At 45.5% G+C, this 16,534-nt stretch overlaps 1 protein-coding gene across 1 annotated transcript; it reads right to left on the bottom strand.

Annotated features, from left to right (window-relative positions):
* Positions 1–3,716: 3,716 nt before the first annotated feature.
* Positions 3,717–13,504, bottom strand: SIVA1 (SIVA1 apoptosis inducing factor). The gene is made up of 4 exons (XM_036748494.1): positions 13,282–13,504; positions 5,601–5,804; positions 4,724–4,880; positions 3,717–3,967 (listed from the first exon to the last, which is right to left on the bottom strand). The coding sequence occupies exons 1-4, from the start codon at positions 13,397–13,399 to the stop codon at positions 3,910–3,912; spliced, it is 537 nt and encodes a 178-aa protein (XP_036604389.1). The 5' UTR covers positions 13,400–13,504; the 3' UTR covers positions 3,717–3,909.
* Positions 13,505–16,534: the final 3,030 nt, after the last annotated feature.

Here is a 16,534-nt window from a genome sequence, read left to right as displayed (position 1 = left end):
GCTTGTCCTGGAGGCAGATCTCATTGCTGGCCTGCCTTGGGGATCAATCCTGGCTTTTAGTTTACATTGGGGGCAGGGCGTTTGTAGTTATTTTGGTTGGGAGTTCCTTTTCTATTACTGCCCCTTGGATTTTGTAATTTTATAGAAATGCTATTGATCTTTATTTTGTAGACTGCAATCTTGCTCTCAATTAATACTTTGCTGATTTTCTAGATTTTCTCAGTAAGCCATCGTGTCATCAGTAAGGAAGGACAGCATTATTCCCCTTTACCTTTACAACAATTGCTATCATTTACATAATGCTTTAAGGTTTGCAAAGTACTTTGCAAATATGATTTCATTTTATCCTTACAACAACTTTGAGAGGTAGATGCTGTTGGGGGAAGGGTGGACAAGAATAAACACATATATACTATCTACTATGTGCCAGGCACTGTTAAGCACTTTTTACAAATATTTTCTCATTTCATTCTCACAATAACCCTGACAGGCAGAAGCTATTACTTTCCCCATTTTAAAATTGAGGAAACTGAGAAAAACAAATGAAGTGACTTACCCAGGGTCAAAAAGCTATAGCCTGAGGTGAAATTTGAACTCCGGTCTTCCTGATTGCAGGCCGGGCACTCTATCCACCAAACCACCTAACATGATCCCCATTTTACAGATGAGGAAAATGAAGTGCAGGGTCACAGTCAGTATCATTTCATAGATGAGACGTGAACCCACATCTTCCTAGTTTTGAGACTAGCTCTCTTGATTTCTTCTATAAGAGTTCTAACATATTTCCTTATTTCTTTGGCCCTTTGACTTAATTTTTTGATTGCTCTCCTGAAGCATTCTGGGGGTTGTTGGAGGTGTTTTGTTGTCATTTTGGGAGGTCTTGAAGAATCTGTCGTTTCCCTTCACCTTGCTCAGAATATTTCAACAAAATTACTTTTGTATCTAAATAGAAAGATAGCTAGGTGACCACAGAGAGATGGCTCCTTCTTCCCTAACGCTTGTTTATTTTTTCTCCTTGTATCTCTATCACCTGCTCTGCTGATTTTCCTATGGTGTTCTTGCTGACAATGTGCTTCTTAATACCTGTCCTCTCCCTCCCTCTGCCTTTGCTTCCTGTTCTCTTACCAATGGTTTGGGCGAGTCAACCAGCTGGGGTTCTGGTGCAGGGAGATGCTGAGTCAGCATGTCAGTTGGACCCATTCTCCATCTTCACTAGCCCCAATATTTGGAGCACCACAAGCCATTCTCTAATACATAAACAATCAAAGAACATAAACAAATAGTTCTTAAAAGAAAACCTGCAAACTATTAACAACCATATGAAAGTATACTCTAAATCAATGGTCACAAACCCGAATAGAATCAGGGGCCACTTAACCAGGCATAAGGATCTTTGTGATGTTTTGATTTGGGAGTATTGCTGACTGCATGTGGCCTGGTGTATAATACCTCTGTTCTAAGTCACTAATGAGAGAAATGCAAATCAAACAAGACTGAAGTTTTATCTCACACCCTTTAAATTGACAATGTTGACAAAAGATGGGAATGTTGGAGGGTTGTGGGTAGATACGCATACTAATGCATTTTTGGTGGAGTTGTGAATCAGTGCAACCATTTTGGAACGCAATTTCAAATTATACAAGGTAATAAACGTCCATCTCATTTGACCCAGAGATTCTACTAATTAGATTTATACCCCAAGAAAACCATTTATAACAAAGTCACCATAAATTCAAAATATTTATATTAGCACTTTTTTTTGTAATAGCAAAGAATTAGAAACAGAGTTGATGCCTATCAATTGGAGAATGTCTAAGCAAATTGTGGTAGATGAATGTAATGGGAATGTTACTGAACTATAAGAAATAATAAATATAATGAATGCAGGGAAGCACATTAAGATGAGGAAATAAGTAAGCAGAGTAAAGAAAACAATATACATGACTACACCAATGTAAATAGAAACCACACACACACACACACAAAAGTGAATATTGCAAAATCACAGAGAATAAACATGGCTCCAAAAAGATGTAAGAAGACACTGCCCCCCCCAACCCCATTATTTTGCATTAGTGGGAGATCCACTAGTGTTTGCACTATATGTGTTTTCAGACTTTTGTAATGTATTGATCAGTTTTCCTGATTTAAAAAAAAATTATTACATGGAATGGCTCTCTGGGAGAGGAAAGGAAAGGACACTGGGAAAAATTTGGTGATATAAAAAAGTGTATCACTAAAAATTTGTATATTTATTTGGTGATATAAAAAAGTATATCACTAAAAATTTGTATACTTATAAAAAGGGAAATACCAGAGGTCAGGGAGGCAATCCAGGTGTGAGGTAATGGTTACAAGGTATCTTCAGAGTCATCTACTTAAAATGTGACATTATGATGTTGTTTGACATCTAGAGCAGGGGAAAAAGTACCCGAACTCATCTGAGGGCTGTCATTTCCTTCAGTCTGCAGCTGCATGAGCTCTTAACATCTCTATTCCGGTCCAGGCCCTCATCACCTCACACACAGACAATATTGTAACAGCCTGCTTGCTGGTTCATCCCTGTCTCTCCTCCACTTCTTCCATTCAGCTATCAAAGTGATCTTCTGAAAGAGTAGGTCTGACCATAGCCCTCCCCACCCTGCTATTAAATAAACTCCAGCAAATCCGTTATTACTTCCAGAATCACATATAAAATCTTTTTGGCTTTTAAAGCCATTGATAATCTGGCCCCTTCTCACCTTTCTGGTCTTCTCACACCTTACTGTGATACCTGAGTAGCCAGCTATTGCTAGAAAAACCCTGCCCCCAGACCCTAACTACAAACCCCAGTTTGCATAATAAAGAGTGGACTCAGACCTTTTGGAGTCTAGCAAATGTTCCTGGGGCTCCGTGACTCCTCCAAGGAATGTCAATAGATAAGATTATCCCACTTAACGATAACCAGTCAGAATCTGTGATCTGTCAGAATCTTTGTTCCTGTACCCCCAGACCACCCTGTGACCTGGCATGTAAATCTCCTATATAACCCACACCTTCACCTCAAAACGGGGCCATTGATTTGGGAAGCACCCCGATGGCCGCCGGCTAATAAATTCTCCATTTAAAACTTATACTCTGTGGAGTGTCTCACTCGCTTCTGGTATAACATTACTCCCTCCAATAATGCTATAATTCATTTACACTGGTCTCTTTGCTGTTCCTCACACAACATTCCATCTCTGGAATCTGCTTTTTTGCTGGCTGTCCTCTATGCCTGAAAGCCTCTCCCTTCCTACCTCCACCTCCCTGACTTCCCTTGCTTCCTTCAAGCCAAAATGCTACCTTCTACAAGAAGTTTTCCCAGTCCCCTTTAATTCTAGTACCTTCTCCCTAAGATTCCCTTCAATTTATCCTGTCTCCATCTTACATAGTTGTTGGCATGCTATCTTCCTCATCAGACTGTGAGTGCCTTGAGGCATTTCACTGTATCCCCAAAACTTAGCACATTTCAGTACCTGGCACATAGTAGGCACTTAAATGCTCGACGACTTGCTCTTGGATAGGAAAAGTAAAAATTAGTATCTTAGAAGGAACTCATAAATATGATCACTTTTAAATAAACTACTTAAATGACTTAGGCTAAAAAAATGTTCCATTTTAGACATTACAGAATAACAAACCTTCAATGGATTACTTCACAGAAGTAAAAAAAAAAAAAAAAAGGTGCTCAGTCATCCAAATATAAAAAGATTTTATTCAGTTCTGTTACTTATTCTATTTAGAGTACAAAATATAAAACATACACGCCACAAAATCCTAGAAATTCTGTAGTTCTTCCATCTAAACACTAGTGTCAGTTGTGTAGATGGAGATGGCCAAGGTGCACAGGCCTCCCAGACAGAAGAGGCAGTCCTTTTCAACTGAACATCAGGCTTCAAACATGGAGCAGCCACTGCAGAGTGCACTCTCACCAATGTCACTGTAACTGGGTAGAACACCATGCAGAAAGAGGAGACAAGAAAATCCATTAGATATGCCTTGTGGAAAGAGACCAGGTCTGGAGTTCAGACAACCTGATTCTAGTCTTGGGCTCCGCCACTAAACTGCTGTGACATCTTTCTAGGGAAGACTGTCCTCATCTGTAAAATGAAGGGCCTGGACTAGGCCTGGGGTTCTTAACCCCAAAGGAGTCTATACATGGATTTCAGGGGATCTTTGAACTTGGATGGGGAGTGGCTTTCATTAGTAATCTGATATATTTTATTTTATGCATTTAAAAACATTCTTCTGAGAATCAATCTAAAGACCTCGCTAGATAGCCAAAAAGGTTAAGAACCCTTGAATCAGATGATCTCTAAGGTCACTCTGACATTCTGAGATCTTGTAATAGTTTATATTTTAAAGCTGGCACGAGATTTGAAGTCAGAGGATTCGGGCATGAATTCAGCTCTTTACTTCCTACCGGTGTGGCCTCTGGCTAGTCACTCTACATCTCTGGTCCTCTCTCATTCGCAGGAGGAGGGGATCAGACTGGATGACCTCTAAGGTATCCTCCAGCTTTAGTTCTGGGACCTATGAATTCAGCAATTGCTGGAACGAGCACTTTGGCTGAAGGGGAATAGTGTCCGGTTTGCTGACAATGCTTCCCACCCCGGTTAATACAAGAACATTCCCTGAGAGCGCCCACAGCCCACCCTGATGGTCCCATGACATCTGCAGCACAACCTTTTGGGCCACTTACTTAACAACAGCACACAGCAAGCAGACCACAGTGTCGCAGCCATAGCAGATTTTGATGCAGCTCTGACACAGGAAGCGGTCACACTGGCTACAGGTCTCTTTCCCATGGACAGTCCTTACACAGGAAGAGCAGGCTTTGGCCATTCCCTCCGATGAGTCTGTTTGAGAAATCAAGTGCCTGTGGTTCACTGATCTGGCCATAGAGAAGTGCAGGAAGCCTTTTTGCCATGTCCAAACTGACCCCACTGCCAGGTCTCCGGCTGACTTCCTCTACCTCTTCAGGTTAACTGGGCAGCCAGAGAATAAAAGGTAGCTTTTTCAATTCATATTAACGTTGTGTACTTTGCCTTGGTGGGGCTTCTTCTCCTCTCGGTTACCGAGTTTGTGCTGGAACCCATAGTTCCATGAAGCTCCGAGTTCCCTACTATTTCACACCATTTTTTTCAATTCTCAAGATGATTTCTTTGTTCCTTTGTTATTAAATGAGAGAATGCCTCAAATATGGGCTGAGGTGTTAACAGAATAAGCTATGTTCCTCAGGCATGCTTTAAGAGCGTGACTGGCTAGAGAAAGACTCAGATCTAATTTTTAGCTTACCATTATCAGTTCAAAGTTGTTTAACCTAGTTTCAAATATAAATTTGTAACTGGAGTCAAAGCTTTTTGTCTTCCTGAAAGAACAAGACAGCTCTCTCATATTGGCCCAATTTGTAAAACAAAGCCATATTTTTTTTTAAACTGAAACCAAGAAAATTTTCCTGAAGTTTAAGTACCTGTGGATAACATCCTGAATTTCATGAAGAGAAGGCACCCTGGCTAAAACCTATGCTAGAAGGTGAATCGAGGGAGCTTCTGCTGTCAGTTGCTTAGTTTAGGTACCTGTGTCACCTGTGGCCTGTGCAGGCCTCCGGAGCAGTTTCCCATCCTGCCCAATCAGCATCTGCCCACTCAGAGCACACACTGCCCTTGGGGCTTCATGACCGTGCTTTGCTGGCTCTGGAAGGTGGTTCGTGGCACAGCTCTCATCCCACATGTGGTCCATGTAGGCTTGGGCTCCCCGGAACAAGAGCTGCTTGGTCTTCTCTGGAAAAGCAGTGAGGGGAACAGTATGTTAAAAGATAAAAAAGATAAGGAAGACAAAAATGAAACAAGTTCCCGACCTCAAGAAATTTATCGGAGGATAAGTAAATAAAAGATCATTTGAGGAAGGAAAGAGTTCTTCACACCTGGGGGATCTGTAAAGGCTTCACAGAGGATGTGGCACTTGAACAGAGCCTTGAGGTCTATCTTAGGGACATAAACAAAACAGGAATCCTAACCCAACAACAGAACTGGAGAAGGGCATCTTGTGATATCCCAATGACACTCATTTTCTCTCTTCCTCCCCAAACTAACATCATTATTTTGGGAGGGCGGAAAGACACAAAACAAGTTACAGACCCTGTTGTCAGAGAACATGGTTACAGAAGACAGAAGTTAAGGCTCGAGAACTACTTCTCAAGCCTTCTCAATCCACAAGTATTTATCAAGTACCTACTCGGGTGCTAGGTCCTGGGTATAAGAAGGAAACAAGAAGGCTTACATCTATTGGGTACAACTATAAGACACGCACCTGTGTGAGAATATGCAAAATAAATACACAAATACAAGATAACCTGGAGGGGGCACTAACAGTTGGCAAAATTGGAAAAGGCCTCAGGGAGAAGATGACCATTGAGCTGGGCTCTGAAGGAAGGAAGAAGTAGTTGAAGGCGAAGAAGCATGAATCCCAGGCCTGGGAACCAGTACCAGAAAACATTCATTCCACAAGCCCCTATTATGTGCCTTCTGTCTCCCACCACTACAAGCCTAGCAAAATGAGTAGATGAGCTCCTTGAAGCAAGCTTAGATAATGAACTTCACAAGAATGCATTAGCTAAGAGCAGGCTAACCACTCTAACTTATGGAGAAAAACTATGATTAATGGGTAGTAGGAACATGAGCCAGTGAAGCTAGAATAAGAAAGACAGAAAAGCAAGGTCTTAGAAGCCGAGGGAGAAGGGAATGTCTATTATTCACAAAGTCTTTACAAACAATAGTTCACAAACAACCTCTCCTTACAGCACTCAGAGCCTGAAATAGATAACTTAGCACCTACATGTAAACACTGTGTATTAATCTTAACTCCCCAACAAAAATGTTTGGTTCCCACTCAGTATTCCTCACAACAGCTACGGGCATATAGGAAGCACCCAATATTTTATAATTTGATTTCAGTTCAAGAGCAGCAGATGATTAATAACAAGAAATGTGACTGAGAACATGGCTGCAGAATACGGACGCTGACAATCTAAAATAGAAATGATATATGTACAGAATACCTATGAGGGTCGTGGGGGGCTGGGAAAGGTGAAGAACATAAGAAGGTGAACTGGGTAAAGCCTCCTGTTAAAGGTGGCATCTGAGCTGAGACCGAAGGAACATGGGGATTCCAAAAGTAGAGGTTGAGGAGAGGGAGCATTCTGGGCATGAGGGACAGACAGCCTGTGCAGTCGGAGATGGAATGTTGTGTAAGAAACACTGCAACAGGTGGATTTAGTTGGAATGTGGAGTGTTGGGAGGGAGGGAGGGTAATGTGAAATCAGTCTAGAAAGAGAGGTTGGGGCTAGAATGTGAAAGGCTTTAAATGTCAAACATAGGAATTTGTATTTTAGCTATAGAAGCTTTTTGAGCATAGGAGTAACATGCTCAAAGCTATGCTACAGGGCAGTGGTGTCAAAGTCAAATAGAACTGGGGACCACTAAATCATACACAAACCCCGCTGCAGGCCACATATTGACTTGGAAAACCACGTATTAATATTATTTCTGTTTTACTGTATTTTATTGATTTTGTTAAATATTTCCCAATTACATTTTAATGTGGGTCAGGCCAAACTTGGGAGTGTCAAGGGCTGTCACTGCATGCTTTGACACTTCCGCTTTAGGATATTAATTTGGCAGTTGTGTGGAGGATGGTTTGGAGAGCAGAGATACTGAAGGCTGGGAGATCAATTAGAAAGCTATTGTCTAGGTGAGGGTTGGTAAGGGCCTTAACTAGGGTATAAGTGGAGAAGAAGGGTCATATGAGAGTGATGTAGTGAATAAATCAGTAAGACTTAGTCAATTGATTAGATCCTGGGAAGAAGAGAAGTGAGAGAGATGATGAGCTGAAGATGACTCTAAGGCAGGAGTTGTTAACTTTTTTGTCCCATGGACCCTTTTGGCAATCTGGTGAGGCCCATGGACCCCATCTTAGAATTTTTCTAAATGAATAGGATAAAATTCATAGGATTACAAAGGAAAGTATTTAGATTGAAAAAGTTATCTATCTATACATACATACATACATATATAATACACACATACATACATATATAAACACACACACACATATATGTTCATGAACTCCTGGTTAAGAACCCCTGCTCTAGGTTACAAACTTGAATTGTAAGTCAATCAAAGCATTTATTAAGCACCTACTATGTGCCAGACACTGTGCTAAGGCCTGAAGATATAAAGAAAGATTTAAAAAAAACGATCCCTGCCTTCACAGAGCCTACATTCTAATGGTGGGAGACAAAATGTAAGTAAATACTTAAAAGGGAAAACAATATTAGTGAGGCTGTTTAGTAGCTTAGGGGAGTCAAGAGAGGCCTTCTGCAGAAGGTGGCTTTTGAGCTCAGTCTTGAAGGACATCACTGATTCTAGGGGTGAAGGAGAAGAGAGCATTTCAGACAAGGGGAACAGCCTGGGCAAAGGCACAGGGATGGGACATCCCCCTAGCTCTTCTCTGGACTTCATCACGGCCCAGGAACCTCTTTATTCTACAAGATCACTTTAGGCCTGGAACTTATACCTTGTCAGTTCCTTCTGCCTCTGGGCCCCCTTCCTTCCTCTGAACAGAGGGTGGAGAGCTGAGAGCTACATCCCAGAACTTCCATTTAGGGATGGCTGCCCAGGTCAGTTCTATCTTCATTTCCTACCAGGCTCCATCCTCTGGATTTCTCCATTGTGCCTGTGTCTGGTTCTCTACGCCCTCGCCCCCTTTAACTTGCCTTTCACTATTAGAAGAAGGCTGAAAAAGAAGGAAGTGGTCAGGCTGCAAGGGCTTTAAATACCAAAGGACTCTGTATTTAATCCTAGAGGTAGCAAGGTATCAGTGGAGTTTAATTAACAGGAAGAGAGGATTTGGGGGTACATGTAGAGAGTGGGGCAGGGTGGAAGCAGTTATATGGTTAGACCTATGCTTTAGGAAGATCACTGTGACTGCTCAGGGAGACCATTAGAAGGCCCCTGCAATAGTCCTGGGGAGAGGGTGATGTGGCCATGGACTAAGGTAGCAGCTATGTGAGTGAAGAGAAGGGGGTACACGCTAGAGATGTTGTCAAGGCAGTTAATAGGGAAGTTTAGAAGGTGGAAGGGCTGGGGGATGCTGGGGAGGACAGATGGATGAGTCCTGTTCTAGTTATATTAAGTTTAAGATGCCTACAGTACACTCAAGTGGGGTCCCTGTAGCCTGTTGGTGATGAAATAGCAAGCCTAGTGTCCAGGAGAGAGATGAGGACTGGATATTTAGAACAGGGAGTCAGTGGCATAAAAATCACAATTGATTCCATGGGAGCTGATGACAGCACCAAGAGTACGTACAGAAAAAAGAGGAAACATCCATGTCAAGGGAGGGGCATGGGTGTGGATGATGATATGATCTAGGGATGGCAGAGATCAGAGTCAGCAAATGCCTGGCAACTGGATCCCCAGGGACCGGGCTAAGCTCATACATAAGTGGTGCCAGCTGGCCTGTGCTCAGGATCACAAGTGATGAGGCTCATCCAGAAGTTACCCTGAAAATAAAGCTAGTACTTGACTCTGGGCCTAGTGGGCAGGAGGCAACAGAGGTGGGCCTTTGCTCTCAATCAAACTCTTGAAGCACAATCAACATAGCGAACACTGACCACATGGTTATGCCATGTGCAGAGAGCTCTGTCATAGGTACTTGGTAGGATACAATGTTTACATTCCGGTTTTGCCCTCTCAGCAATTATCTGGTCCAATCATCCCCATCCCTCCTTCCCCCTTTAGAGATGAGGAAATAGCCCCAGAAGGGAGAAGGAATCCATTCAAGGTCAAATAGTCAGAATCCTAATTCTGTTCAGACCCCAAAATACCCTGAAACGTCCTGATCAACAGTCTCTGATGAAGAGGCAGCTGGCTATCCCTTCTATTTGTATCCTCCTGTCTCTTCCAGAAGAATGCCCCCACAATCAACCCCTTTCCACTTTTCAACCTCTTCCTATCTACTAGTTTCCTACAAACAAAGCCTCTCCCAGCTTTAAAAAAGTCACCTGACTATCCCTCTAACTACCATATTCTCTCTTCTCCCTCCCACAGACAAACTCCTAGAAAAAGCTGTTCATACTCACCGTCTCTATTTCCTTCCCTCTCATTCACTTCTCAACCCTTAGTAATCTGGTTTCTGATCTCCTCACTGCAATGAAGTTCCTTCCCAAAATACCAATGATCTCTTGAGCCCCCAAATCTGTCTTTCCTCAGTCTTTATCTTTCTCATGACACTGTTGACTGACCATCCTCTCCTCCACCTCCTCTCGACTGATGATCCTGATGAGGTGGTGGGGACCTGGGCCCCACAAAGTCCTAAGACTACGTCTCTGAAAGTAATATGCACCCCTCCCACTTGTGAGAAAAATTTCCTTTGTTGCAGGCCCGACTCTGTAAATCCCTTATCAGGACAGAGCCTGGGCACTCACCCAATGACTCTCTTTTTGGCACCAGATCCCTAAGGTCCATGCCTCTGGCAACTAAACAAAAAACCCTGTCTTTTCTCCCTCAATGTCTGGTATACTCCCAACACTTTCCCATCCATAGCTCCCAAAGATACCTGGATCCTTAGATTACCTAATTAGTATCCCTGGTACTCCTTTCCCATGCCCCTTTTCTATTTAAGTTCTAGATTCACCCATTAGGGTGCGAATTGCCTACAGGGACTTTGCTGGCTTCAGCTGGCATTATAATAAACTGTCTCTTGACTGAAACATGGCTTGAGTGTGTGAATTCATTCTGGGAGACTCTGCTTTGGCATTCTCAGGGTCCCAGCATCCCTAACCTCTACCCCAAATCTCTTTAATCCTACCTCTCATTTTCTTTTATTAGATCCATCCAGTTTTTACTCCTTAACTATGGATGTACCCCAATGCTCTCTCTTGAGTGCTCTTCTCTCTAAACCCTCTTTCTTTCTGATCTCATTAGCTCCTGTTATTATGCCCAAGTACATGACTCCCAACACCTGTCTGTCCAGCCCCTGTCTCCCTACTGAGCCGAAGTTCTCTAACACAAACTGCCCAGTGGACATTTCTAATTGAACGTTGCAGACACCTGGAACCTAATATACCCAATTAGCTTCCCCCACCAATCCAGCCTGCATCCTTACTCTCTCATTTCTGGTTAAGGTAGCACATCCTTCCAGTCACCCAAGTTCACAAACTCAAAATCATCCTCGACTTCTCACTCGCATTCATTCTCTACATTCATATTCAATCAGTTGCAATTCTTCCCCTGCCGCACCTCTCAAATCTATGCCTTTCTCTCCACTCTGGCTGCCAGTTAAGGCCTTCATCACTTCTTACATGGGCCATTACTATAACTAGGCTCCCTGTCTCAAATCTCTCCCCTTCTCCCGGTCAATGTTCCACACAACTGTTAAAATGACGTCCCTAAGGGCAGCTAGGTGGCACAGTGTATAGAGTGCCAGATCTGGATTCTGGAAGACCTGAGTTCAATCCAGCCCCAGACACTTACTAGCTGTGTGACCCTGGGCAAATCACTTAACCCTGTTTGCCTCAGTTTCCTCATCTGTAAAACGTGCTTGAGAAGGAAATGGCAAACCACTCCAGTATCTTTGCCAAGAAACTCCTAAAAAGGGATCACGAAGGGCTAAATGTGGCTGAAGAGGACTAAACAACAAACAACAATAAAAGCGCATGTCAGAGTATGTCACTCCTCTGCTCAAAAAAGTTTAGCGATTCTCTACTGCCTCTAGGAAAAAACACAAACTCATCTGTTTACATCCAAAGCACTTCACAAATTGGCTACAGCTTACCTTTCCAGACTTATAAACTGACTCCTCAATGTCCTTTGTTCTCCACTTCATAGAAGGCTTATTTCCTTCTAACCTTAGCTCCAACGATGCCCTCAAGCTGCCAGTGCCACTCCTCCCAAACACAGAGTCTTTTAAGCTTAGCTTAAAACTGCACTAAAGACTTTTGGGACACTTTGTATTTCGTAATTATTTATACGTGTTCACGTTTTCCCATCAGAACATAAGCACCCAAAGGTGGGGCCAATTTCATTTTGTCTGTGTAGTCCTATTGCTCACCGCAATGCCTGGAATTTAGTAGGCGTTTAATAAATGCATACCGACCAACTGACCCATGGCTACTGTTTTGCAGAGGATGACGTCTGTATCTGGTATACATATTATGTTCGCCTCAGCCTCTGTGTCCTTAACTCCTTCCAAAACATACGTCAGACACCGCTTTCAATAATAGGCCTCCCCACAGCTCCCCCCCTCCCCAAAGTCTCCACACTCATAGAAGTTACTTTGTATTCATTTATCTGCCGCGCAATCAGTCCCTCGAGGGAAAAGCCTGTTTCTTTGGCTTTGTGTCACTCAGCACAGCGCCTGGCACGCAGTCCCCAGTAATTGCTAAGCCCTCTCCCGACCAGGGCCCAGCCCTTTGCACGCGGTCTCCTCCCACTGGATTGGGAACTCCTGGGGAGCACGAATTGTTTTTGTTTCTGCAGGGGGAGGGGCTTTCTTGGTGTCCTTGGCGCTCAACACCGTGTTCCTTACCCTAATAAATATTTATTAACCGACTACTGGAGGAGACGCAAAGTTTAGATCAGACCGAGGCTCTCGCACTCCGGGGATTCACAGTTCAGCAGAGACAACTGCAGTTCGCAACAGCGCTGGGGCAGGGGCACGCTAGGGTTACCAGGTGTCCGTGGAGGTCCCGGTTAGAGAGGGCACCGGGCTGTGGCACCTCTGCCCACCCACGGATTCTCTTCCAGGAGCGCTCCTCCTCCCCGATATGGCCCCTTCTCGATCCAGTTCTCTCTTCTCTCCCCTCGCTCCCCTCCTCCGCGTCCCCTCCCCTTCTCTCACGCCCCTCCTCTAGCTCCCCTCCCCCTTGGTCCTTCTCCTCTCGAGCCCCTCCTCCGCGTCCCCCTCCCCTTCTCTCACGCCCCTCCTCTAGCTCCCCTCCCCCTTGGTCCTTCTCCTCTCGAGCCCCTCCTCCGCGTCCCCCTCCCCTTCTCTCATGCCCCTCCTCTAGCTCCTCTCCGCCTTGGTCCTTCTCCTCTCGAGCCCCTCCTCCGCGTCCCCCTCCCCTTCTCTCACGCTCCTCCTCTAGCTCCCCTCCCCCTTGGTCCTTCTCCTCTCGAGCCCCGCCTCCGGGTCCCCCTCCCCCTGGCTCCATTCCTCCCCCCCCGCCTCCGCTCCCTCGCCCCGCCTCGCGGCCCTCACCAAAGATCTCCCGCGTATAGCGCTCTCCGAAGACGCCTCGGCTCAGCTCCTTCGGACCGACCCTGACCTTGAGTTGCAGCGGGCTCGCATCCCCAAAGGGGCAGCATCGCTTCGGCATTGCCCCCACTGCCACCGGCCCCTTAGCGCGGGGTTTCTCGACCCCTTTCCCCGCCCGGGGCCGGACGGGTACAGGCGCGCGCCCCCGGGAAAAAAATTTCTGATCCCATGACGTCACCGAGAGGTCAGCCAATCAACAGCGACAAGAGAAGGGAAGGAGGCGGGAGAAGGGAAAAAAAGACCCCGGGGCTGCGCGCGAAGAGGCGAAGGCCGGAGAGGGAGGGGCTCATTCGGACCACGCCCCTAGGGGAGGGCGGGCGCGTCCTCCCTTTGGACTGGGCGGGTGGGCGCTACGGAGTGCGGGGGTATGATTACTTCCTCGCCGTGGGGGTGGGGCTTAGTTCAGGGGCGGGAGAACCATCCGGAGGAGGGCGGGGACGCGAGCGTTTTCTCTTCCGGATGCGGAGCTTAACCCCGGGCGCTGGTGAACATTCCAGGGAGGAGAAGGCCGACGCCTCCCTCTTTTTCAGGTCGGGGCGGGGCTCAGTTTGGCGGCGGGGACGGCGCTCATGCGCATTTCTTCCCAGCGCTGCCCGGAAAGAGGCCGCGGAGTTTGCGGAGAAGAGACGAGTCCATGACCATAAGAAAATACTGCCTCCGAGGCTACGCTCACAAGCTCACTGAGGCATTTCTTCCTGCTCTTGGAAGAGAGAGAGGGGGAGGGGGAGGGGGAGGGGGAGGGAGAGGGAGAGAAAAAGGAAAGATGGGAGCGGGAGAGGGGGAGAAAGAGAATTGATCTTTAAAGACCCAGCCTATGCCTACTTAGCCAATGGAAAGAGGCTGGAGGCTGCCCCCACCCACGTGGGTGGTATCTTAGGTACAAACGCAAAATACTCTCCGTTAAGTGGTCTGCTGATTGGGGGCGGGTCAGGGATTATAATACACCGCTGGCCTGTCCTGGACAGGTCCTGCTACTGTGCCACAGGTGATGAGCTTCCTACACTCAATACCGTAAGGCTCCATCCATTTACAGGATAAAACACATCATTTCTCTTTCCAGTATGCCTTGTTTGTGGGGCATGAGTTATTCCAATAATGAACTTTTATTTTCTGCCAATACAATTAGAAGTGAGGATTGCCGTTTGCCCATTCCAATATTTTTCTCTCCACCCTCCTCTCCCCAGCTCTGCGACTGGTTTTATTTTTAGTTCCGTAGGGTTTATTTTAGCATATACTTTCTCCTCGTGTGAAACCTATTTGTAAATACAGCGCTCCTACGCCCAGAGTAAAAAAATGATTGTTATGGGCATGTGTGTGAAGGCTTAATGAACACTTGTGCCTTGAAGGCCTCACAGGCTGCTGAATAATGATAGTAGTTTGTATTTCTGTAGCACTTTGAGATTTACAAAGCATTTTCCTTTCAATAACCCTGTAGACTAGATGGTACAAGTATGAATATCTCCCCTTTCACTGGTTACTTTGTGTTTATCTTCATTAGACTATGATGTTCAGTTGGATGTGTAAGAAACGGGAGGAGGAGTTTTGTTTCCACAGAACTAAAGGTGTGCTTCCCCGCCCTCCCCCACCCCAGCTTTAGCAGAAACCAGGCCTCAAGGTCGGTCAGGTGGGAGGTCAGAGGCTTGTAGGCATGCACATGCTTTTTGAGAAGGCAGTCAGGGGAATTAGAGAGGCCAAACCCCTTGAGCCAGTTCAAGCTTATCTAGGGTCTGGTCTTGGTCAAGAATCCAGGCCTACTGATTTGCATAATTTGCATATGTTAAAGCGGGAAAGTAGGGGAAGTAAAAGAATGTAGTTTAATCCTAAACTAAGGCAAGGAAAATCTAATTAACTTCACTTTTGCTTCTGTATCCTTATTATCCTACCTATATAAACTGTATAACCTAGGAAAACTATGTAAAAAATAAAAATTGTAAACTAACCATGACTCTAGCAGGAGTGGAGGGAATGGTTACCCCTGCTCCTGCAGCTGTATGAGTGTGAGTGTTCCAGGGAGCACAATAAAATGACTTTGTCTGCCTCTTCTGGTCTTGAATTCTTTGGGTGAGAATGGGCAAATCACATGGATTTTCCTAAGGTCAAGTGAAAGGAAGCAATGGGCAGTGGAAGCTTGTCATGGGCTTATTCCTAGATCTTGCCTTGGGGTGTTCTGTGATCCCTGCTGCGGTGTTAAGAGGCCTACCACTCCAGATTCCTTTGGGGAACTGTGTGGTCAGCACAGTTTTCTTAAGGGGACATCACTTGGGTCTTCCAGCCCTGTCTCGGGAGCCTTGTGATCTTACTGCTGTCTTAAAGGGCCATCACTTGGGTCCTCCTTAGGGTCTGACCCCTAGGAGGCCCTGTGATCCCCACAGATTAAGGGGGGGGGCTATCACTTGGTCTTCCTTTGGGAGTCCTGTGGTCTGTACAGCCTTCCCTAGGGATTATCACAGGGTTCTTCCTCAGGACTTTGGCCCTGCCTAGGAAGTCCAGTGATCCCCCAAACCACGTTTCTCACAATTTGGGGGCTCGTCTGGGATTCTGAAGACCCCAGGAAGGGTGAGTAAGATAGGGCAGAGGGAAGAACGCTCCTGCTCACTGTTAGAGCGGTCCCAATGTCCAAGCTGAAAACCCCCTGGATGCTCTGAAGGACCTGAGACCTTGTTTGAACAAGAAGAGTGTGCGGAGAAAAATGCAAAAGGGAATGGCCGGAGACTGTGCAAGTCAGGTCACCTGAGCAAGGTAGGAACAAACGGGTAGTACCGCCTTGTCAAGTCTGGGGGTTCTAGGTTGAGAAGTAAGGTTTGCCTAGAATGGGAAATAAGAGCTCTAAGAAAAAGGTACCCGGGGAGGATGGAAAGGATCCTCCTAACATTCCTCTGCCCATTAGGAGGAATGTTGGCTAGCTGGGAAGACAGTAAGTTAACCCAGGGAAAGTGCACCTAGGTGGGGAGAATGAATTTATCCTAGCGCTTGGAAGAAAAGCACTGGTGGGTCGACCCAGGGAAAGTGATTTGGTTTAATGTTGGAAGTGAGTCTGAATTCAAATTCTAGATTGTTCATGTGAAATGTCTGTCTAACTAATGTTTTGTCTGTGTTTTTTTGTTCTATGTTCAGGTAAAAATGTTTAGCTCTAGGAGACTGAAATGGGCTCCTTTGGTATGAAAATAGATAAGGAATCAGAGCTGAAGCTGCCAGC

This window comes from Trichosurus vulpecula, chromosome 3 (genome assembly GCF_011100635.1).
Source record: "Trichosurus vulpecula isolate mTriVul1 chromosome 3, mTriVul1.pri, whole genome shotgun sequence".
Taxonomy (NCBI): Eukaryota; Metazoa; Chordata; class Mammalia; order Diprotodontia; family Phalangeridae; genus Trichosurus; species Trichosurus vulpecula.
This window is presented reverse-complemented; position numbering and strand designations above follow the sequence as displayed.

Excerpts from the sequence above, each read along its gene's own strand:
- SIVA1 (XM_036748494.1), bottom strand. The coding sequence starts at position 13,399 with ATGCCGAAGCGATGCTGCCCCTTTGGGGATGCGAGCCCGCTGCAACTC. Across the intron at positions 4,881-5,600 it reads ACAGGCCACAGGTGACACAG|ACTCATCGGAGGGAATGGCC; the intron begins GTACCTAAACTA and ends TTTCTCAAACAG. Across the intron at positions 3,968-4,723 it reads TTGCTGTGTGCTGTTGTTAA|TTACAGTGACATTGGTGAGA; the intron begins GTAAGTGGCCCA and ends TGTTCTACCCAG.